Here is a 22,602-nt window from a genome sequence, read left to right as displayed (position 1 = left end):
GCGGCGGGGAGGTCCTGCCCAGGGTTGGGGCTCTGCCGTGAGTGGCCGCGGGGCACGCTCCGGGGGAGCCTTGGGGGGTGTGAGGATCTGGGGGCGCCGACCGCAGCGCCGGGAAGGAAGAGCTCACGCCGGGCAGAGCGCAACCCGTTCACGTTTATAGAACAGCAGAGGCAGGTGGACAACACAGCAGCACTTCTAGGTCGGGGACCTGGCCGATCCGACCACCACACAATCAGGAACATAACTGCACAGCGCTGGGGCCCCGCCCGTGCCTCAGTCCCACTCGTCGCCCTCGAGGTGGTCCTCGCGCGGCACCTCCAAGTCGTGGAAGTGGAAGTTGGCCATCATGTCCCGCAAGGCCAGCATCAGCCTGTTCAAGCCCTGGTCAAGGTGTGGACCCCCGGCCCCTCCGTCCTCTGGCCGCTCCCCCTGCGGCAAAGAGACTCGTCTGAGCCGCGCCTGCCAGGACGAGCCCCCGCCCAGCCCCCCGCCCCGGGACCCGACACCCGGTCTCAGGCTGGCGGCCCCCACGTGCTGGGCTCCACGTACCTCCACGGTGTAGTTCGGCAACAAGGAGCGGAAGAAGAGGGCAATGGTGTTTCCATGGCTGACGGGGCTGAGCCTGGAAGGGGAGTCAGGACGGTCAGAAAGGCCCTGGCGGGGCCACGTGGGCGGCCCCCGCGGCGGCTGGGGAGAGAGGGGGCGGGGGCGGCAGGGGGATGGCTCAGGCCCGAGGTGCAGGGGGTCCAGCATGGGGCTGGCCTTCGGAACGTGGCCAGTTGAGTGGAGAGTGGGGCCGCTGCAGCCAAGCCCCACTCGCTCTTGAAAAAAGCTGTTTCAAAGTGTCCTTCGCTCAGAGTTGAGGAGTGGAGAGAAGATTCTAGAGCATGCGTCGGGGGGGGGCCCTCCTGGACTTTCCGGGCGCCTGGAGCCAGCACAGCACCCAGCCATCCTCAGTGTGACCACGCCCAGCACGTCAGCTTGGTGTTGAAGCCACAGACACTGATCATTAATAATTTTCATCTTAACCTGTTGAGAATTTAACTGGGGACTATATTTCCCCGTGAATGTGCACTCTTAACTTTTATAATTCAGCAGAGAATAAAAAGGACTTCATTCTACAAAGTACGTCCGCCTGCAGCCTGGAAACGAGAAAGTCTGTCTGTGACTCTCCCAGGTCGGTGACTCTGTGACCACGGGCTCTACGTGAAGTAAAGCAATTACTTAACGTAAAGCTTTAAAGGCCGGAAGGAAAGGGGGAAGAAAGCATTCGTATGAGCCGATTCTGAAGGCAGCCTGCAGACTCGGCACCGCGGTGCCCGCCCCTGCTCTCCTGGCTGGGCCTCGGGGCCTTCTGCGTCCCGGCCTGACTGCCAGACACTCGTCCCTGGCGGGGCCTCCGCACAGGCTGAGGCTCCTGCTGGACACCAGCCGCCTTTCACATGTCAGGCTCACCCGCTGTTTCCTCGCAGGTTCTTACTGCAGTTCTGATTTTACATGTGTTGCCGGATTCTACAACTGCTTCCTACCCTATCTCCACCACTTGCTCCCGAACCTGACAGAGGAATGGCCTTAGATGGACAAATAAGTGAAAACACATGGCCTGCAACAGCTGATCCGTGACCCCAGATCACCATATTCTCTGAGGGCTGGACTCTGAGGCAGCAAGACCCCCCCGAGCCCCAGCACTGACCTCGGAGCCGTGTGGGCAAAGGAGCAGGGCAGGAAGTACCTCTCCGGTCTGACGTAGGAGTAGATGGTGTCCAAGGGAGGCAAAGGGTCATAGCCCAGCACAGACTGCGTGCTCACATCCTTCAGAAAGGCAGAGGGCAGAGGGGCGACTTTCAGCCGATTCCACTCTGCACGAGGCCTTTCTGCTGGGAGTGGGGACGGTCTGACGGAACGGCCCTTGTTTGCAAGGCTGCGTTCCCCGTACTAAAAGCCTGGGCGAGGGGGAGAAGGGCCCCTCCTCCAGCAGGACGCTCATCCGGCCCGCTCAGAGGACTGGGATGAGCCCAGGGACCGGCGCGGGTGGGGGAACCACAGGACCTCCGCTCACACGTGCTGTGACCGCCCTGCAAAATGTCAGGGCCTCACTCCCAGGTTGCCAGCTACCGGCCTCGGGGCTCCGAGTCACCAGGTCACCGCTCTGAGCCCCATAAGGTCACGGAAAGCTGCAGGCTCAGCTCTGCCTCTCAGAACGCGAGTGTCTGTGAGGGGAGGGGCCTCTGCCCGTGACCCCAACCCGGGGGCAGAGCTGCCGGCAGGAAGAAGCCCGAGTCCAGCCTGCTCCCTTACCGGAGGTAGGGCGGCAATGGCTTCCTTGATCTCCGACAGGACCACGTGGCGGTGGATGTTTCTGGGTGCACGCTGGTACAGCACCTTGCGCCTAGGGCCCAGGGAGACGAGGGGCAGTGGTGGAGGCGGCCACAGCCCTGCGCCGCCCGCAAGATGGGCCTGGTCCTGAGAGCAGTGCCCACACCCCGGCCCCAGGCTCACCTGTTCTCACACGCCTCCACGGCAGGGTCCCCGGCGTCCACCGCCTGCAGAACCTCGTGCACGTTCTCCTCCAGCCAGCTCATGGTGGCCGGCTCCTTCCAGAGGAAGTGGGACCTCCCGAGGTACAGGCTTACCAGCTGGCTCAGGGCAGGGGGCTGGCTGTGGGCAGTGGGGCCTGTGAGACCCCCACGGGCCCAGGCTCCACGCGCCCGCCGGTGCCTGTGGGCATCCAGGGCGTGCTGGCGACCTGGAGGGGAAAGAGGCTGCCCAGAGGGGGCTGCCGACAAGGGAAAGGGACCCCGAGGCAGGGCACACAGGCATTTGCTTCTGTGCAGCGTCCTTACTAAGAACAAGTTCCTCGATCAAAATCTAAACACGAGGAGAACGCAAACACCCGTGCGCACAGACACCGGAGAGCCCGCCCCGGTCTCCTGACCGGGCTTGAGGTGGCTGGCTCCCAAGTCCCACATGTTTCTTCACGTTTTACGAGAAATTTTAAAAGGCAGCAGGTGCCAATACAGGCGTCTGAACCACACTCACGGCTGCAAGGACGTTACAGCCCCAGTGCCCCCGCTGTGTCCAACAGGCCAGGCTGATGCCCACATGGCCAGGGCCCCAGAGCCCCTGCAGGGAGGACAGTCCCGCCACCCAGGCCCGCCCCCTGCCCAGGGCGCCCACCAGTCTGTACCTTATCTCGGCGTCAGGTCCGAAGAAGCGGTGTGCGGCCACGGTGGCGTCGGGGCGCACGCTGCAGTACTCGAGCAGAGGCATGAGCACTGCGGGGGAAGCAGGACCGTCACGCCCGCAAGGCCAGGGCTGAGGGGCAGGGGAGGCCGCTCTCCCACACCAGCCCAGGGGCCCCTGCCGCCACGGAGGGCTGTCCGTCCCGCTGCCCTGCGGCCCCACCTGCACCCGAGGGGACTCACGCAGGAGCCCTGAGCACGTGCACTGGATGCTCTCATCATAGAGAAGCCCTGCCCCAACGCTCTCCCAGGGATGGGCTCCACTAAAAGCCACGGGCCTGACAGGGAGCTTCCTGGATGATGGAGGTAGACTCTGGGTTGGCGAGCAGGCCCTGCTGGCGGCCACAGCCCCCCGTGCAGGGCCTTAACACCCCATCAGGGGCCTCGTCGGGAAGGGCCAACACGGCTCAGAGCCGGCCACGCAGCCCCTGTGTGGATGGAGCCCAGCTGAGATGATAGGGAGGGGCTGGCTGAGGACGCTGTCTGCCGGGAGCCCCGAGCGACCAGGCGTCACCCCGGCTGCCCACAGGGAGGCTCACCGCCAGGGATGGAGCCCGAGGGCCCAAGCTGCACGGCCCAGCCCCTGCGGAGCTGCACGCGGTCCTGACCCCAGCCCCACCAGGGCCTGAGAGGGCAGTGGGCTCCTCTCTCAGGTCACAGACCCTTTGAGAATGTCGCCCAGCACAGGGGCCGTGAGCCCTCTTCCCGTCCACACACCCACAACTTTAGGGGCCCATGTTAACCAGCAGGTCACCCGAGAGGACCCAGGACGAACCTAACTCTGAGCTCCTCATCCCAGTGAGAACTGGGACTCGAGGACGAGGACAGACACCCACTTTGCTGACTTGGCCCCTCCTGGCCCCGTTTTCTCTCACACCCAGCCCACCGCCAGAGAAAATGCGTCTACTTCAGGTGGTAAGTTTTACTTGAACTGTTAATATCTAAGGACACCCTAAAACCTCCAGGTGCTCTGACAGCAAAGGTAGCGCCTGAAGGCCCCGCTGGAACATGCATCTTCCCAAGAGCTTGGGACAAGCGCTGGGACCCATCCGTGCCCGCGGGGGGCTGCGGGGACACACCCACCTCCAGGGAACATGATGAGCGCCTGCTGGATCAAGAGAGAGGCCTTCTCCCTCGCAGAGCTCAGCTCCTGGTCGGGGAGGTCTGCCTGCTGACTCAGCAGGAAATACGCCAGCGGCACAGAGAAGGCGAAATTTGGGAGCTGGGACAGGTTCCGATGAGCCTACAAGGGGTTTGGGCGTTTCAAGGTGGTGCAGACGAGAAAGGCAGAGCTCACGGGCGCCTGGATGTCCCTGGGTGAGCTGTGCCCCTTCTCCGTGCACAGAAGGCAAATAAAAGGACCTGGGGGTGTGCGGTCAGACCCAGGCCAGGTGGGCGGGAAGAGTGGACGCCCACCTTCCAACGGCTCAGCGTCAGGCAGGGGCCGGGGTCCTCTGGGGGGTGGGGCCGGCCCACCTCCACGTCTGCTCTCGCCTCCCTCCCCACGCCTACATCGCAGATGCACACGACACGATGCTCTGTCACGTGACAGCACGGTCTCTGGAGACTTCTGTAACCTCCACCCAAACCGCCCCCCCCCCCGCCCCCCAGACGTCCTGCTGCAGCCCCACCGTGGGCGGCGCCCAGCAGCTGCATTTCTGTGAACTCCAGGAACCTGTGTGAACTAGACCCCGCACTGGGGAATCCTCGCCCAACCAGGCCACATGATCCAGAATTCAAAATAATTTACGTAGCTGTCTTTCAACTACACACCAACACGTGCTGTGAAGAAATTCAAGCACAGAATAAATAAAAGGCTGTCACCTCCTTGCCCCGCCCCCCGCTAGACGTGTCCCCGAGACGGTGCCACCCAACGGGAGCACAGCGCCAGCCTTCATCTTACAGCAGCCAGATTAAGAAGAAAGCCGGTGAAATGCACACTCCTACATCATCTATAAGCCGCGTGTCTAGAACAGCACCACCAGGATCGAAATGCAGGTTATTAACGAGACAGCCGATGGCCTGCCTCCTGCCCGTCTCAGACCTCACGCGCACCAACGCGTCCAGGGGTCGAGCCGCGGTGGCCTCCCCCACCTCACGGCTCCCTCTGCACGCTTGCGCTCACGTGCAAGCAGGCGGCAAGGCAGGCCCCCTGGGGTCTGCCCAGGACCCTCCCCTGGCGTCCCAGCCCTGCCTGGAGCCCCGGCCCCTCCCCTGGCGTCCCTGCTCCACCTGGAGCACCGGACCCTCCCCGTGGAGTCCCAGCCCCGCCTGGAGCCCCCGACCCTCCCCTGGCGTCCCTGCTCCGCCTGGAGCCCTGGACCCTCCCCTGGCGTCCCTGCTCCACCTGGAGCCCTGGACCCTCCCCGTGGAGTCCCAGCCCCGCCTGGAGCCCCGGCCCCTCCCCTGGCGTCCCTCACACCCACCTCCCACTCCTGGAAGAGGCGGATCAGGTACTCGTAGCTCCGTGCCCTTAAGGCCAGGTGGTCGAGCAGCAGCAGCATGCACAGGGGGTCCTCGTCCGGCTCAAGGCTTCCGGAGGCAGCACGGCGAGCAGAGGGAGACAAAACCCACAGTGGGCCGGCGCGGACGCCCACAGGCCGTGGCCCGGGAGGGAGGGGAGCGGGCGGCAGCCCTACCTGAGGATGAGCTTGCAGTACTCCAGCGCCGTGCGTGGGCAGCCCCGCTTCTCCAGGAAGCTCATCTGCTTGTAGAGGGCCAGGTAGAAGCTCCTAGACCCAAGACAGTTCCTCGTGAATGAGAGCACGGCAGGCAGCAGAGCACGTCGCCTGGCGCCTCGTCCGGCACTGCGTCCACCCTCTGCCCGCGGGCTTCGCCGGCATTTCCCGTGTGGCCTAATCAGCGTGAACGTTCGCCAGGGTCCTGTCTGCAGAGAAGGTGACTCTGCTTGTTGTTTGCGGTCACATGTGTGTGCACGGACAAAAAACCAAGCCTATTTGTTCGTGGAGATCTGCACCTTCTTGGGCATTTTTTAAAAAAACTATCCTTTAAGGGAAGAGAGTTAGAATCTGCTGCCGTGTCGACCGTCTAGATCTACCCTGGTGGGCCGCCGCTTTGATCAGCGGCTCCTGCCCTGTTAATGCCTGGGAGCGCTAGTATTTTACAGCATCGCAAAGAACTAAGAAGTTCATCGGAGAGACAAAGCTCACACAACTAGAAGCAAGAGAGAGAATTCGGACCCCACACGCCCTGCAGACAATCTGTGCAGTGGGGGTCACTGTGCCCTGGGGCCCACGACAGCCCCCAAGCCGGAGAACACATCCTACAAGGGACACGACCCAGGACGGCCGGAGACCACGGGGGGTGGGGGGGTGGGGGCGCCCGGAGTGGAGAGCGTGCCCAGGCCCGCAAGGCCCTGAGGAGCAGGCGGTGGGTGAGAGGCTAGAGGCTGAGGTCAGCAGTGAGGCCGCGGCATCCGCTCAGGCCTGCGCTGCTGAGAACGGGGGCTTCGGGGCAAGAGAGTCTGCAGGAAGAGGGTCCCACGGGCGTGCGTGACAGGAACACGGTGGGGTTGCGTTCACGCTGCTGCCCGCAAGGCGTTCCCGAGGATCCCAAACGCGTGGGCTGCGGACTGAGTCCAAACACGCAGGGAAACACGACTACAGGTCCCATGGCGGTGAGGTGGCTGGCGAGGCTCCCTCCTAACGTGGACAAATTTAAACCCCAGGCCAGCCTGATCCGTCCACCCTCAGGTCCAGCCCTCCTGCATTTAAGCTTTAAACACAGCACGAAGCCCTGGGACCCCAGCGGGACCCCTCGTGGACAGTCCCGTGGCACCTGCCCCCCGTGCGCCCACCCTAGCACCCACGTCACCTGTGACGCCTACGACACACTCGCGAGGGAAGATGGTGTGCGCCTATGAACGCTGGGTGGCCGGCTCACCTGTTCTCGGGCCTGCGGTAGTCCAGCCGGCAGGTCCCGCTGGTGAGGCTGAACAAGGGGTGGAAGGCACACTCCATGCTGTACAGCGCGCGCTCTGCAGGCGACAGACACGGGGCGGCTGTCAGCCTCTGCGCGGTGGCTGCAAACCCGTCCTCTGTGGCTCCTGAGGAAAGCTCCAGAAGGGAGGTGGCCACGAGACTAGGAGTTGGAAGGTGACGGGCGAGGACGTGCCCACGGGGATCACGTCAATCACAGAGGTGTGACCTGGCCACGCCCGCTCCGGCCGGAGGAACCACATGCCTCCCCTGAAGCCCACGCACCCCCAGGGGCTGATCTTCAGGAGCCGAGGGTGGAAACAGGCCACGAGACGTGGACCATACATCCTCACAAAAGGAATGACGTCCTGACACACGGCTCACACAGGTGAACACTGAGACCATCACGGTAAATGGCAGAAGCCAGGTGCAGACGTGTGTCGTGATTCCATTTACAGGAAAGTCCGGAGACAGAGGGCGGACCGGCGGTTGCCAGGGGCTAGGGGAGGCGGGTTTCTTTCGCACATGGTGGAAGTGGCCCAGAAGCGACACGGATGAGGCTGTGCGAGTCTGCATATGCTAAAAACCAAGGGACTGTAGGCTCTAAAGGGGCCAATCTCACGGTAGATGAATTGTATCTCAATAAAGCTGTTACTTAACGAACATCCTGGCAAACCCACCACATCCCCAACAGCTGAGGTGGGGCCGCCCGCTAGGCCTTACCCACGAGGTCCCGCGCCATCTCCTGGTCCTCCTGGAAGCGGCAGGCGTCGCTGAGTTGCAGGAGCGAGTCCACGTGATAGGGGCTGGTCTGCAGCAGGACCTGTGAGGCAGGAGGAAGCTGATGGGACGAGGCCCAGGAAGGCCCCGGCCCCACCTCCGGCAGCTCGGCTCGCGCCGCGCCGCCACGACCCCACAGGGTGCCCGCGCACCACCATGTTGTTGGGCTCCATGGACTCCACGGCGGCCAGGAACCTGTGCTGCGTCTGCTGGTACTCTTCACTGTGCTCAAAGGCGAAGGCTGAGCGGCCTTTCCTAGACTCTAGCAGCCGCATCGACAGACCTGGGGTGGTGGGGTGCCTGCGTCAGGATGCCCAGGGCGGGCTGCCCGCAGCTTGGGCCGCACCAGCAACACGCGCCTCCACACCTTTCCTGCGGAGACGTGCCTCCCCCCAGGAGCGTGGGCGGAGCAGCGGCACCCCAGGACAACAGGGAGGGGACACGCACAGCCCGCCCCCCCCCATCCGGTCAGCCCCAGACACTGTCTGCTTAGAGCCATGATGCAGGCGGGCGTGGGACAGGGCGCAGGGGCCACTGCCAGGCCTCGAGACGACAGGGACTGCTAAGCCACGACGTCCTCTCTCTGCTTCTTGCGCTGACTCTGGGTGGACGGGGTCCAGGGTCTTCTCAGGAGCCTGACAACTTCATCTCCCTTCGTCACCTTCAGGAGACCGGTCAGGGTCCCGGACGCCCCTGGCGACACCCTCCTAAAGGCCCCATCGAGGGCAGCCCTACAGGACCCCATGGCAATGAGCCCCTCTCTCTGCCTGTGCTCAGGGGCCGCTGCTGGGAACATGGGAGTGAAGGAGAAGGAGGGTGAGATGCCCACTAGGGCCATGGCTTCCCGTGTCCTCGCTGAGCACAGGGGGTCTCGCAGGGCATCCCAGGCCCCGGGGCCCCCTGATCCTGGATGCCACACAGCCAAGCCCCCCCGGCAGGGCATGACCCTGCACCCAAACCTTTCTGCACTGCTGCTGGTTTTCTTTAAATTACTAATTTAAATTATTAAACGAATGTTAATTTTCTTTAAATTATTAATTATTAAATCACTCTCCAGTTTGCAACAACATATAAAATATCACCGTTCACAAACGAACTTGATTGCTTCCTATGGCGTAGGAGCCACAGCACAAAGGAAGAAGGTGGAGCAACGCGGATTGCACATGGCCAGGAAAACACACGGCGGGTGGGGTCTGTGCCCAGACAGGGGGCTCCCCCCAGCCCCACGCAGGGCCCTCGGCCGCACACACGCACGCTGGCTCTGCACACGCAGAGGCGTGGCCCTGCAGCCCCGCGCCCTCACCTGGTTTGGTGTACCGGGGCCAGGCGCTCTTAGGGGTGGTCAGCCACGTACACTTGGGGTACACGCGCTGTCTCTGCCGCGGCCTGAGGAGAAACGGTACGGCTTTACCTCCGTGCTGCCGGACCCTTGCGGGCAAGGGCAGGACAAGGACAGAACGCAAACCGCCTTGACAACGGCCGTCACCCTGCCGGACGAGACGGCAGACTGTGATCCGATCAACCGAACCACCACGGAAGAGGGAAGAAAAACAGGAAACCCGTAGTCCAGCAAAACGTTAGGAAAGGGAGAAAAGAAACAGAAGGTGAGAACCTAACGTGAAGACGACAAGGTGAGAGCGAGCCGGCGGTGACCCGCGGACACAAATGAGCTGCCTTCCCATGGACAACGCGGCTGCGCGGGGCAGAGGGCCCTTCTCATCTGCCCTCTCAGGAGGCCCCACCCCGACAAGCAACGGAGATGGGGCATCAGCAGCAAACACCCACACACTTCTGGAAGAAAGCCAGCCAGACACAGGAGCACGAGCGGGCAGCGGGGCCGGCCCAGCTCCCTCCCCCAGGCTCGGTGCCGCGGCTCTCTCATTCGGGGGTCTCTGCTGCAGGTGCGAGCCCCTCCCCACAGCCGTGGTCACACCAAGGGCTTTCTGCTCTATCACTGATGCTTTATTTCTTGAGCTGAGTAGTGGCCAAGTGGACCCATGTATATTACACTGTATATCTTTTTTGATAGTATGAACTATTTCATTAAGAAAAAAATTGAGTAAAAATCTGGATTGTGTTAGGAATGGCATGAAATAAAAGTAAAAAACTGCAGGAGAAAAAACAACTCTTCAAGAAAACCATGGTCAAAATCTGAAGGAAACTAAAATGTGGGATGATTCTGGGTAATTGGTAATTGTGAAAAAAAGGAGAATTAACTGGATGCTCAGAACTGTCCTGTCTGGAATCCCAGGGATGGTCCAGCCCTGCAGTGAGTCGTCCATGCAGAAGAGGCTGCCACTGGGAGGTGGGGCACCAACGGGGGAGCAGACACCAGCGGCAGAGGAGGTCCAGATGGGAGGACCCGGCAGAGAGCAGCACACACGGCACCTGGAGATCCCGAGGGGACGAGGAGGGACCACGGCTTCTCAAGGTAGCCCATGCACAGGACTTCATTGTTTAAGGAAGGAAACGTGATAAATAACAACTATAGTAACACTGCGAAAAACAGTAAGTGCAGTTACGATGAACTAACTACTAGTAATAAGTGTAATATGCACAGAAATAAGACCAGGCGAACATGTATAGACAGACCAGGCAGACGCAAAGGAAGCGAGGGCGGGTTGGGGTGGAAGGTCCAGCCCAGGGCAATACAGGTAAAAAAGGGGAACATTTTGAGTTAAAGTGTTTTTCATTAATATTCCAAAAAAGAAGACAAAGTCAGAGACCCTTCTGTCCTGAGTAACTTTACACCAAAAATAAAAGCAAATTATACAGCAAATGCAATGAGAAATACAAGGAAAGTGTGAGCGAATGACATGAAAAAATTCCTCAACCTCACTCAAAATCAAACAAATAGAAGTCAGGGGCTTCCCTGGCGGCCCAGCGGTTAAGACTCTGCACTTCCACCGCAGGGGGCATGGGTTCAACCCCTGGCTGGGGAACCAAGATCCCTCATGCCACCCGGCACGGCCAAAACAAAACAACAGAAGTCAAAAACGTGGAGACTATACAACAGTGTAAAACAACTACACCCCAATTCAAAAAAGACCAAAAACACAAACACACGGAGACTATTCTTCGTCTTCACATTATGACAGACTTGAAAGCCTCCTACACCTGCCAAGGATCCGAGGAGGAAGCAGCACGCAGACGGGGGGCAGCGGGTGACACCCCTCCCGGGCACCCTCGCGCCAAGTGCCAGCAGGCACTGCAGCCAAGTGCACCCCGACACCTGTGCCCGGGGCGCCTGCTCCCCCCATGCTGCTGGCGCTGCTGCTGCTGGCACAGTAGTGCAGGGTAAATGGTGCTCAGGACCCAGCCTGCAAACCAGGCGTGTGAGAGATAGAAGAACCCTACGGCCCCAGGAAACAAGACATGTGCACGGGGCCCAGGACGCGCAGCAAACAGCCTTGAAGGGTCATCTGTGGGAGGCAAGGGCGACGGCTCGGAACTGCTTGAATAAGCAGCTCTTTTTCATAAGCCTCTGCCGAGGGAAAGCTCCCACAGTCGGGGCTGGGCCCTGCGAGGGAGCAGCCCAGGCAGAAGAGCCCCCTTCCCACGGGAGGTCTGGGATCCCCATGCCCCGGATGCTCCCGCGGCGCTGACTGCACGGCACCAGCCACCAGAACTCACGTTCACGAAGGTCAAACTTATCGCAAAACCCAAACCCCACATCGGTATTGCTCTCAACCGAAAAGCAAAAATGAATCTGGCTAAGATTTCAAGGCCAGAAGCTCAAACTTCAGAATCTTTGTAAAACTAGGACTCGCGGGGGAGAGCAGGCGGTGCGTGATGGAGCCCGACACCCACAGACAAGGCCACGCGACTTCTCCTCGACTCCCCTTCGGGTCCCGTGGGCTTCCTTTCTCACTGTGGCTGTAAACACCCTCCCTTCCCTTCCCTCAGCTGAGAACACAGCAGTGTTGGTCTTACCTCTGCTCCCCCAGGACGGCTCGGGCACCAAAATACCTTTTCAGTTCCGTGTCTGGATTCAAGTGTCTAGAGAATTGAAAATTTTACAGAGAAAAATGAAATTGAGTGTGTTAACAACGCTCCTGAGAATGTCAGAAAGTCACATAAGGACCCAGCATGGAGAGCGGCTCTCCAGCAGGCCTGATTTCTCTGCAACCACACGGCCCGTGGCCGAGACCGGCCACCACTCGCCAGGCCGAGCCAGAGCAGCGTGAGCCCGGGCACGAGATCGAGGGGTCTTCACTGCCTTAGGAAGGAAGGGGGCTGATTTTGAATGCTGGCAACAGTCTGCGGTAGGCACAGGGTTTCATTAAGCACCTACAGGAACAGGGGGTGGAAAATTCACCCCCGAATGGCAGCTTTAATGCAGCTCAAGAAAGAACGTTCCCAGACACGCAGAGCTAGAGAAAGGTCCTGGAAGGTCAGGGCTGCCCCGTCCCCTCCCCTCTGTCCCCGAAGACGAGCGCTCCTCACTCGGCGAAGCCACACCTGTGCTCCACGTACAGGACATGCTTCTTGGCACTCAGTGGGGGCGGGCCTGGGCGGCTGGAGCCGCTGGCATCCTCAATCCTCTCCAGGATGCGGTCGATGTCCTCCAGCCCATTCTCCTGCAAGTCCCCAAATGACATGTTCACTACCACACTGACTTGCTGACTTTATAAGTAACCATCAATAGCAAGAGTTACTCTTACAAAGAACAAGTATTATATTGTGTTTCCTTCCTGAAAGACAGTCCAATCTGAACACCCTGTACTGCACGTACATTTAGAAAAAAGAAGAGATGCTTCGTAAGAGGAACAGTCAGAATCACAGACCAGGAAGGGTCTCTGCCAACGGAAGAGCATCATTTCAGACGTTTGCTAGAAAATGGAAAGCACGGAGATGGGCTCTAACCCTCAAGGATCGAAGGGAACAAATTTGGTAATTTCCCCTGACCTCTGAATTAGTCAAATAAAATATCAAGAAAAAACGAAATGTTTTCAACACCACCTCAAGAAACATTCCGAAAAGAACACAGAGAGCAAATCCACCAGCCACACATACCGAGCTTTCTCCTGCAGCGTTTTTCTTATTTTTCTGTTTCCTTTTCTTCTTGCGGAGTTTGCCACTTGTATTAGACTGACAAAAGAAGCTCATTTCGGTCAATGGAAAGACACAATGACGTCTTAAATCCAAGAACTAGAGCAGCCAGCTGCAGAGGGACAGCCAGCTGCAGGAAGACAGAGCAACGGGCCCACCGCCCTGCCGTCCACCTTCTGAATGTCCTATGAACACATCCACTTCTCTCCAGCAGCTGACACCTCCCACTGGTCTCCCTGACTCTGGCTGGCCCCCACCTTTCTGAGGTCTCCCTGACCACTCACGGGGTCTGGACCCTCCGCCCACCTGCCCTCCGCTCTCACCCGTCACCGTGTCAACCACTCTCTGCCACACTCAGCCGGCCTGGAGCCCAGGGCTCCGCACCGCAGGCCGCCACACCTGCAGTCCCCCCACCTCAAGACCGCTCGTGCCTTCCCCCGGCCACCACCTTCCATCAGTGTGAAGGTCCTCGAGGAAGCCCCCCGGCACCCCAAGACCAGTCGAGGGCCCAGCTGCACCAGAGGTCCCTGGGGGGCACAGACTGGCTCGCAGTGAGCACTTGCTGGGTGAGTGACAAAGAGCCTCCTACAGGGACCCCCTTCCTCACCGTGCTGCTCAGGTGCCACACCCAACCCTGACCTGGCCTATGTGTCTCTTCAAGGGCACCCACCAAGGGCCCTGGTCCACCCGGCCCGAGCTGCAGACACACAGTCGCAAAGAACACACCCGACCTGGGCAGAAGGGCACTCTCCCAAAACAGAGGGGGCAGGCCTCGTGCCAGGGAGACGTGTCTAGGGGACCCGGACTGTGGCCCCTCGCCAGCCGCCACCAGTCTTGAGGACTCCAAGCCAATCTGATAAGGGCTCCCAAGGAAGTCTGGGGGCAGCCGGGCAATTCACAAAATGGCCCTCAGAGAATGCCAACGGGGTGTGTAGGGGGAGCTGCACCTGCTCTGGGGGAACCGCCGCGTCCGTCACGTCGCCATCCTTCTTGGACTCTGAGTGTCCACGCTGGGCCCTCCTTTTGTTCCCCGATGCTGCGGCGTCAATGAGCAGACAGTCGGTCCTGTCCCCGTTCACCCCGGGCACCTCCTCGAGGTCCTCGATGTTTATCTGGAAACACAGACGGGCGAGCAAGGGCATTACGGGTGCGTCCTAGTCACAAATGAAAAGGTGACTCTCAGATGCACGCGTGTTGCAGGGAAAGGTGGGCGGGCACCTTCCAGGTCGCTGAGGTTGTAGAGGGAGGACCACAGATGTCCAGTAGCCCAGTGGCCACGACGCTCCCCTCTCAGCAGCGCGGGGCCAGGGCCACTTCAGTCATGGTCCCAGAGAACGCTGGGGCGCTGTGTGGCTACGGGATCTGTCCTCAGGGTGACATGATGAGGAATCCCACACGGGACAACTTCTCCCCCTACCAAGCACCACCCCAGAGTAAACACACACGCTCAGCTAATGCCTCACTCTTCCCTCCTCCCACCTGGACTCCGGCCAGCTGTTCTACACCAGCAGACAGGACCAGTGCCTGGGGGAAGACAAGGCCCAGGAGGTACTCAGTAACAAGAATGGTAACGCATCCATCAGGGGAGCCTTAGACAGTGGTGAACAGGGATGAACCACGCTCGTGTGCACACGCAGGCCTCAGGAACACGATGCAGAAAGGAAGGTCCCAGGAGACTCACACCCTCGCTCTGGAGGAGACGGGGCAGGGACAAGTCACGGGACAAGTTCTGGCCCTTCTGCTAGTAAATGAATCAGCAAACAAAGGAGGCGACACGCAGTACCAACACCACACTTCACGGGCCAGATCAGAGGGATGCAACCTGGTTCACCGAGGTCCAAAAATAAATTTTAAAAACTACACAAAAGATTCAGAACATCCGAAAAATATAAAGCTAAAAAAATAAAAATAAAATCCACTCTAAACCCCAGAACCCTGAGATGATTTCCAAACAAAACTGGGGGGCTTCCCTAGTGGCGCAGTGGTTGCGAGTCCGCCTGCCAATGCAGGGGACACGGGTTCGTGCCCCGGTCCGGGAAGATCCCACATGCCGCGGAGCGGCTGGGCCCGTGAGCCATGGCCGCTGAGCCTGCGCGTCCGGAGCCTGTGCTCCGCAACAGGAGAGGCCACAACAGTGAGAGGCCCGCATACCGCAAAACAAACAAACAAACAAAAAACTGGGGCGAAGTCCTCAGCGACTGGCCACTGCCTGTCCCCGCGGGGCCCGGGGCTCTGACCTTAGTCTCAAGGGAAGGGACGCATGCACGTCTGTGCTCCCTGGTTTCGCATCTTCACCAGCGGAGGTTCCCACGCGGCAAGGATGAAGCTCAGGGCTGTGTGACACCTGCTTGTCTAGCAAATTCACAGATCTTTTTCTGTAACGACAGCACCACGCAGACCGCGATGGGGACAGCACCGTGAGGCCGGGCCCCGCCGTGGACCTCGGTGCGAAGGGAGGAGCTGCAGTGAGGGCCCCGCGGACGGTTCTTCTCCACAGCAGGGGTCCCGGAGGAACAGCCCCACGCTTTGTCCAGCATTCAGCACTGGTGACGCCTCCCAGGGAAGCCCGGGACTGCTTTACTTTTATTAAGTCATGCTCACAGCCTTAAAAAAAAAAAATTCTCATTTTTGAGCCCCCTGTGGAAGCTTGAGGTGTTTCCAGAAATTCCAGTTTATAAGGAGCTCCACGCCAAGGTCAACTTCAACGGACAGCAAAACTCTGACTCTTGCACGCAGGACCCTGCAGAGCTTTGGCAAGAGCTCTGGGAAGAAGCACGATTCGCTGCCACCCACGCTGCTACCCAAGCTGTCCAGCGTCCTGACGTCGATCTGACTTGCAATCCAGGAGCTGCCATGGTCATCAGTTTTGAGGTCCCAACGGGTCCCTATTTCCAGAGGGTCGTGTCTGCTGCCTGTGTGCTCTCTGGAATCCCCAGGACAAGGCACCATGAACCCTTCGGTGAGGACGGGGGAGGGGCTGGATCTCTGTTGGGGGGTAGGAAGCTTTTTCTTTAAAAAACAAAACCAAACCGTGGTACAATTGACATCTCTTGAAATGAATGTACAGGGCAAGTTTTGGCAGAGCTGTGTAACCTATACTCTTATCGAGAGACAAAACTCTCCTGTTACGCCAGAAATACAGGCCTCATCCACCCCCAGCTAAGCCTCCTGCCGATGCTGGCGAACCCTAGGGTTTTCGCCTGTCCCAGGACGCCGTGCCCGCAGGCCCGTGTCTTCTGAGTGCGCGGCTTCTGGGGCTTGCCCCGCCCTTGTACTAGGCGTTAGCTCCTGGCTCCTGGCGACCCGCATTCCTTTGCATGGATTCTACCACGTAAAGTTTACCCACTGGGGGTCTTTTGTTTCCGTTTTGGGGTTACTGTGGATTAAGCTGCTGTGAAGATTTGTGAAGTCTTCTGGGTGAGTGCTCACAAGTGGTTGCTGGGGTGTGAGGCGTCAGGTTTATGCTGAATTGCCAGGCCTGTTTCCAACGGTCGGACAATTTCATCCCCCGCCAAGGCTGCTGGCCCCAGCAGCCTTGAGCTGCTCTCATTTTGGCCATACTGGTGGGTGCACAGGGGTACTGTATTACGATTTTTTTATAATTTTTTAAAATAAATTTATTTATTTATCATTTTGGCCCCGTACACCTTAGTATCGAGCCCAAGACTCCGAGCAGGCTTCCGGAACTCCTTCTCTCCAGCACCCTCCCCCTTAACTCCAGCCACTTCTACAGACCCCACATCTGACCTGCTCCCTGGCTCAGCATGAGCTCCACGATCTGCTGGGCCAGCCTCCCAGATTGTCAAAGTGGTCCCTGACCCCAAAACACTAATAAATTCTATTTTACAACACCATTTTTAACAGTTGCACAGTACGTTATGCTGCAAAACTCAAACTATACCCTTAAAACAGGTGCATTTATTACATATAAATTATATTTCAATAAAACCGATTTTCAAAAACCAGTCTGGATGAGGTAGGAAAGATGATTTCTAATCTAAGGCCAAGGAAACTCACCCAAGAGCCAGCAAAGAGGACAGTCCCAGCCATTAAGTCACAGAAGGGTGTCTTCCCACTCCCCAGGGGGAGAGGGGTGTACCAGCCCCTAGAAACGCCTCTAATCCACTTAGGGTCACACGTTTCTATTGAAGTTCTTGGCTGTCAACACGATGTAATATCAACATTTGCTGAGTACTGTGCGCCTGGCATGGGCTAAGGGCTGTACACGTTAGTTCACTGACTCTTCGTGACAACCCCATGAGGTAAGTAACATCATCCCCAGGAAACAGGGGAGCCGACGTGTATGCTAGGAACCCTGTCCAAGTTCTCACAGGTAAGAAGAGGCGGAGCCGGGATGCAAAGCCCGTGTGCAGACGCTCACTCACACTCTGTCCTCAGAGGAAACACTGACTCATGCCGCGACCTCTCCGCACACCTACGAGACCAGACACTGTTCCGGGGGTGGGGATACGCGAGGGAACAACAAAGTCTCTGTTCTCACGCAGCTGATACTCTCCGGCAGTGGGGGCCAAGCAGCACGAGATAAAAAGAACACGTCGGTAACTTGTAGGGTTTGTTCTGTGATAACTTCCAGAGAAAAAGGAGAAAGATCAGAAGAACGGGGAGAGGGGCTGTAACTTTAAATCGGTGGGGAGGGTAAGCAAGACTCAGAAGGTGACATCTGAGCGAAGCCTGAGCGGGGGAAGCAACACAGGAACATGGGGTGTTCCGGGTAGAGGGGACAGTGGGGAGACCTGCGTTCCAGGCCTGTGGCTGGAGCAGAGCGGGCAAGATCAGGGAGACATGAGGCGGGCGATCCGGGCCCTGGGGGGCTGTGAGAAAGGAGGGCTGAGAGCAGATGTGGGCCTAACAGGATCCTTGTGGCTGCTGCACCCAGACAGGCTGCAGAGGCCAAGAGGACGAGCGGGACCGGGTCAGAAGTATCCAGGCAGAGGCAACGGCCACACCGCAGGTGCTACACCTGCAGCCGCCCACGACTTCACCAGGGTTTGCATGTGGTGTGTGAGAGAAAAAGGTCAGGGGTATATTCCAGGCTGCTGGCCTTGGCAAGAGGAAGAGTGGAGCTGCCCTCGACAGACAGGGAAAGCTGGAGGAGGCAGAGAGGGCAGTTAAAGTCTGGACACACTGAGCCTGAGACGTCTGCGAGACACCTAAAGGAGATGATGTAAAGATGGCGTTTGAATCCACAGACTACGATGGAGGTCTGTGCAACACCAGGGTCCTGCCGGAGAGCAGAAGAGGATACGCACAGCACAGCACTCAGCAGGGGCAGCTGTTGGGTCCCTCTGACCTGACCGATACCACAGGGAGTCCAGAAAAGCACCTTTTCTCTCTATTCACACACAGAAGCACCTGCTTTTTTTTTTTTTCCATCTATCCCCTCACCCTGGCCCACTGTCCATCTATCCTCCTTTCTTCTTCAGAAGGAACGCTAACTTTGCTTCAGAGACAAACACCTGGGCACGGTTAAGAGCACAATTTTAGGGACTTCCTCAGCGGCGCAGTGGTTAAGAACCCGCCTGCCAATGCAGGGGACACGGGTTTGAGCTCTGGTCTGGGAAGATCCCACGTGCCGCAGAGCAACTAAGCCCGTGCACCACAACTACTGAGCCTGTGCTCTAGAGCCCGTGAGCCACAACTACTGAGCCTGTGTGCCACAACTACTGAAGCCCACGTGCCTAGAGCCCATGCTCCGCAATGAGAGAAGCCACCACGATGAGAAGCCCATGCACTGCAATGAAAAGTAGCCCCCGCTCGCTGCAACCAGAGAAAGCCCGCGCACAGCTACAAAGACCCAACGCAGCCAAAAATAAATATGTAAATAAATTTATTAAAAAAAAAAAAAAAAGAGCCCAGAACCTGGATTTCACTGTGGGTGTCACTTACTACCTCATTTGTACAATGGGGACAACATGACCTTCCCAGACCATAAGACACATGACATCGCAGCAGGGCCTGGAACGTGTGAACGTTTTCCAAATGAGTTACCATTGTTTAAGACTGAGAAAAAAAGAAGACTAAACCTGGAGGATGTCAGAATAAGGAGAAAGTACACTTGACAGACGGTCAGGGAAAACAGCCAACTTCAGCACAAACCCATTTCAGCCTGTTAACAAGTGGGATGGAAAGAAGCCTTGAGGGTTTTGAAAGAAGTCAAAAAATGACTGGAGGGCTTCCCTGGTGGCGCAGTGGTTGAGAGTCCGCCTGCCGATGTGGGGGACGCGGGTTCGTGCCCCCGTCTGGGAAGATCCCACATGCCGCGGTGCGGCTGGGCCCGTGAGCCATGGCAGCTGAGCCTGCGGGTCCGGAGCCTGTGCTCCGCAACGGGAGAGGCCACAACAGTGAGAGGCCTGCGTACCGGAAAAAAAAAAAAAAAAAGACTGGAAAACCTAGGGATAAATGATGTGATGGGAGCACTGGGGAAAAACCGCCCATGTGTGGAGAGCCGTGGAAGCTGGGTGGGGGCCCGTGAAGGTTACTTGTACTGCTCTATTTTTGCATGTGTTTGAAATTTTCCATAATAAAAAATTAAAAACAAAGAAATGGCAAGAAACAAGGGAGCGGGGAGGCTCTGAAGAGGTGGCGGGATAGTCTGGAGAATTTGAAGACGGACTTGGTCCCGCTTCCAGCAGAAACTACAGGGTGAGGCTGCCTCTTACCTTGGAGGAACGTGGACAATCTCTAAACCAAACTACCAGACTGGCAGCCCACACGCCCCAGTCTTAGGATGGGCCCCTAACCTGCCAACTTCCTGTGAAGTTGGGAGCGGTTGCCAGACTAACAGACCTTACAGACGGCAGCTGGTGTTCTCCACGATCTTCACACCTACTGGTACTCCTCCAATCACTCGGCAACCGCGGTCGCGCCCTAGTGTGCGCCGGGCGCACGGTGCTGGGGACACACGGTGCGCAAAGCAGACACGCTACCTGCCGCTCGGGGCGGTCAAGGGAGCGAGAACGAGCACGTGCAAAATTACAGACTGAGGCCAGCACTACGGAGATGGGGGTGTGGGGGGGGTTGGCGTTATTTCTCTGTGCCAGACACCTGCTACGGGGACGCAGCGATGGGCAAGAGCGAGGCACCGAGTCCTGGGTTGTGAGGAGCAACCGAGATCGTTTGCGAAGGCCCTGCGACGGCACCGCGAGGGAGACACTTAACCCTGAAATGAGGGTTGGCGACCCCAGACCCTGGGAGCGAAGCCTCGCCCACTGAGCTGCGGCCCCGCCCACAGACGGCAGGCCCCGCCCACCCAGCTGCAGCCAGGACCCCACTTACCCCGCCCCCGGACGTATGGCCCCGCCCCCCACCTTAGCCCAAAGCCAACGTAGCCACGCCCCCGGCCTCAGGCCTCCGCCCACTCCTTTCGCCCCGCCCCCCACTGCAGCCCAGACCCCAGTCGCCCCGCCCCGTGACGTCACGGACCCTCCTCGCATGCCGCCCCCACCCCGGGCCCTCACCCCGGGCCCCCACCCCGGGCAGCCCGACGCCTCACCAACTCGAACCGGTTGTTGACTCGGACGCCCTCCTTCCCTGGGCCCCGGGGGCGCCGGCCACCGGGCCCCCGCTTTGGGCCTTCTTCTTCCACATCATCGTCATCGTGGAGGACAAACTGCAGGGCGCCGGGCCCAAGGGGCTCCTGGCCGCGCTGTTCCCCCCTCAGCCTCCGGAGGGCCCGGCGCGACATAGGACCCAACAGCCGCTGACGTCTAGAGACTGGCAGAAGGAAGAGCGGAAAAGAGAGCGGACAGCGCGCCTGCGCACTTAAGGCGCGGTGGCGCGAGTCTGGCGTGTCGCGTCTGCGCGCTGCGGCCTTCCGGAACTTCCTCTCTGTCTGCGGTGGCATCAAAGAAGGCGCAGGCACTTCCGGGCGAGTTCTCGCGCGATTTGGGCGGTGTCTTCGGGTTTTCTGGAGGCGCGCCAGCGAGACACGTTTGGACGGCGCGGGGCTCCGAGCCTCCAGTAGCGAGTGCGGGCCGGCGGGGCGGGGACGGGGGCGGGGCGGGGGCGGGGCGGGGCGGCAGCTGGGGGCGGGTCGCGGAGGGGTGCGCCCAGCCGCTGCAGGCCGCCTCCAGGGGCTGCCGGCGAGGCAGTTCTGTCCTCATTAAAAGTAGGCGCGTCCAAGCCGAGGAGCTTCCCAAAGCTGCGGATCTCGACCCCCCTCCCACGGCAGGCTGAAACCGACCCTTAGGGTACGCCCTGGGCGTTTGCTTTTTGTCGTCATTAGTGCGTCCCAGGTGATTTTCCTGTACATCTAGGTGTGGGAATCCGTGGTCTAAGGTGGAGGCTCGCCACCCTTACCGTGTGTCGTCATCTCCTGGGGGGATTTTTACAGTGAAGGTCGAGGACTCATCCCTAGAAATTCCAATGTGGGGTCTAGCATTGACATTTTTAAAAAAAGGTCTTCAGGAGTTTAGAGTGTACAGGCAGATTGAGAACCCCTGCTAGGGCAGGGTGGTCTGGTGTGGGGAAGGGGCCCTCCCACCCAGACGGAGGAGGGTCGCGGACGACCCTCACTGTGGCACCAAGCCCTGTCCTGAGTTCTTACCTGGCCGTGGAAGGTAGACGTCCTCACCTTTATAGGTAAAGAAACTGGGACTCAGAGAGTAAGGAAATGGCCCAGGTAGAATGTGGGTCTGCCTTTGTGTCTGTGGTTCCAGAGCTGAGATGAGGAAGGCTGCTGGCACAGCCCCAGAAGGGAAGCAGGTGTGTGTGCCAGTGCTCGCACTGCTGGCCTGGCAGCCATACTGGTCACCGGGATCTTGAACTGCTTCACGCTGGCTGGCACGTGGCTGCTGCCTCACACACACACACACACACACACACACACACACACACACACACACACAATCCAGCCACTAAGCCTCACGCTCAGCACATACAGGATCTCCAGGGCACCATCCTCCTAAAAACTCTGATTGTTCAGGGATCAGGCTAGTTGTTAAATAGATTCTGTGTCACTGCTGTTCCAAGGTGTGACCAGCTTATGCAGGCTTATCGCCTCACCTGTGGGTGGAGACGAGGGGAGTGTCACCAGGAGCTGCCTCCTGCCCTGCCGTCTGTTAAGTTGGCAGCCGGGGGGTTGTGAGGGGTGCCTTTCCCTGGGCTCCCGAAGGCCCGTTCCTCAGCGAGAAGCTTGGTTGTAAACAGTTCTAGAGCGGGCGACCTCCATCCGTCAGGATCTAAATTAGGCGAGTGGAGGCAGGGCTGGGCTCCCTGGGCCAGCACTGCAGCTTTCTGCGCCTGGGGTCGGCGGGAGGTGCGCCCCAGCAGCCGGGACAGCAGGACCCTCCCTCCTGACCTCACCCTGGGGCCATGCGGGCCCTCCTGGCTTAGCCCAGCTGCCCCAGAATGGGGTTTATTCTGTTTTCCGATGGGCTTTCATTTCAAGGTGTTCCTGTGAGGATTAGAACCTGGGTCTCCCCCTATTGGGAGCATGGCCCTGCTAGTGTCACCTGCCCTGTTTCCGCACCTGCAGGGTTATCTGCCCTTGGAAGTGCTTTCTCCTTGCTGGTTGTGTGACCGGGGACAATTCTTTACCCTCTCTGTGCCAGTTTTCTCATTTTAAAATG

At 59.1% G+C, this 22,602-nt stretch overlaps 1 protein-coding gene across 2 annotated transcripts; it reads right to left on the bottom strand.

Annotated features, from left to right (window-relative positions):
- Positions 1-133: 133 nt before the first annotated feature.
- TCF25 (transcription factor 25) lies at positions 134-20,894 on the bottom strand. Of its 2 annotated transcripts, XM_067718133.1 has the most exons (18): positions 20,526-20,836; positions 13,960-14,124; positions 12,977-13,051; positions 12,422-12,540; positions 11,894-11,959; positions 9,264-9,346; positions 8,113-8,243; positions 7,904-8,003; positions 7,146-7,239; positions 5,882-5,974; positions 5,669-5,774; positions 4,326-4,485; positions 3,188-3,275; positions 2,500-2,658; positions 2,299-2,389; positions 1,733-1,812; positions 550-622; positions 134-429 (listed from the first exon to the last, which is right to left on the bottom strand). In XM_067718133.1, the coding sequence occupies exons 1-18, from the start codon at positions 20,715-20,717 to the stop codon at positions 274-276; spliced, it is 2,031 nt and encodes a 676-aa protein (XP_067574234.1). In that variant the 5' UTR covers positions 20,718-20,836; the 3' UTR covers positions 134-273. The 2 variants fall into 2 exon arrangements, 1 of the variants encoding a protein (XP_067574234.1); XR_010938893.1 differs by lacking the exons at positions 134-429; positions 550-622 and having other exon boundaries at positions 1,765-1,812; positions 2,500-2,776; positions 20,526-20,894.
- Between the last annotated feature and the right edge of the window lie 1,708 nt (positions 20,895-22,602).

This window comes from Pseudorca crassidens, chromosome 20 (genome assembly GCF_039906515.1).
Source record: "Pseudorca crassidens isolate mPseCra1 chromosome 20, mPseCra1.hap1, whole genome shotgun sequence".
NCBI lineage: Eukaryota > Metazoa > Chordata > Mammalia > Artiodactyla > Delphinidae > Pseudorca > Pseudorca crassidens.
This window is presented reverse-complemented; position numbering and strand designations above follow the sequence as displayed.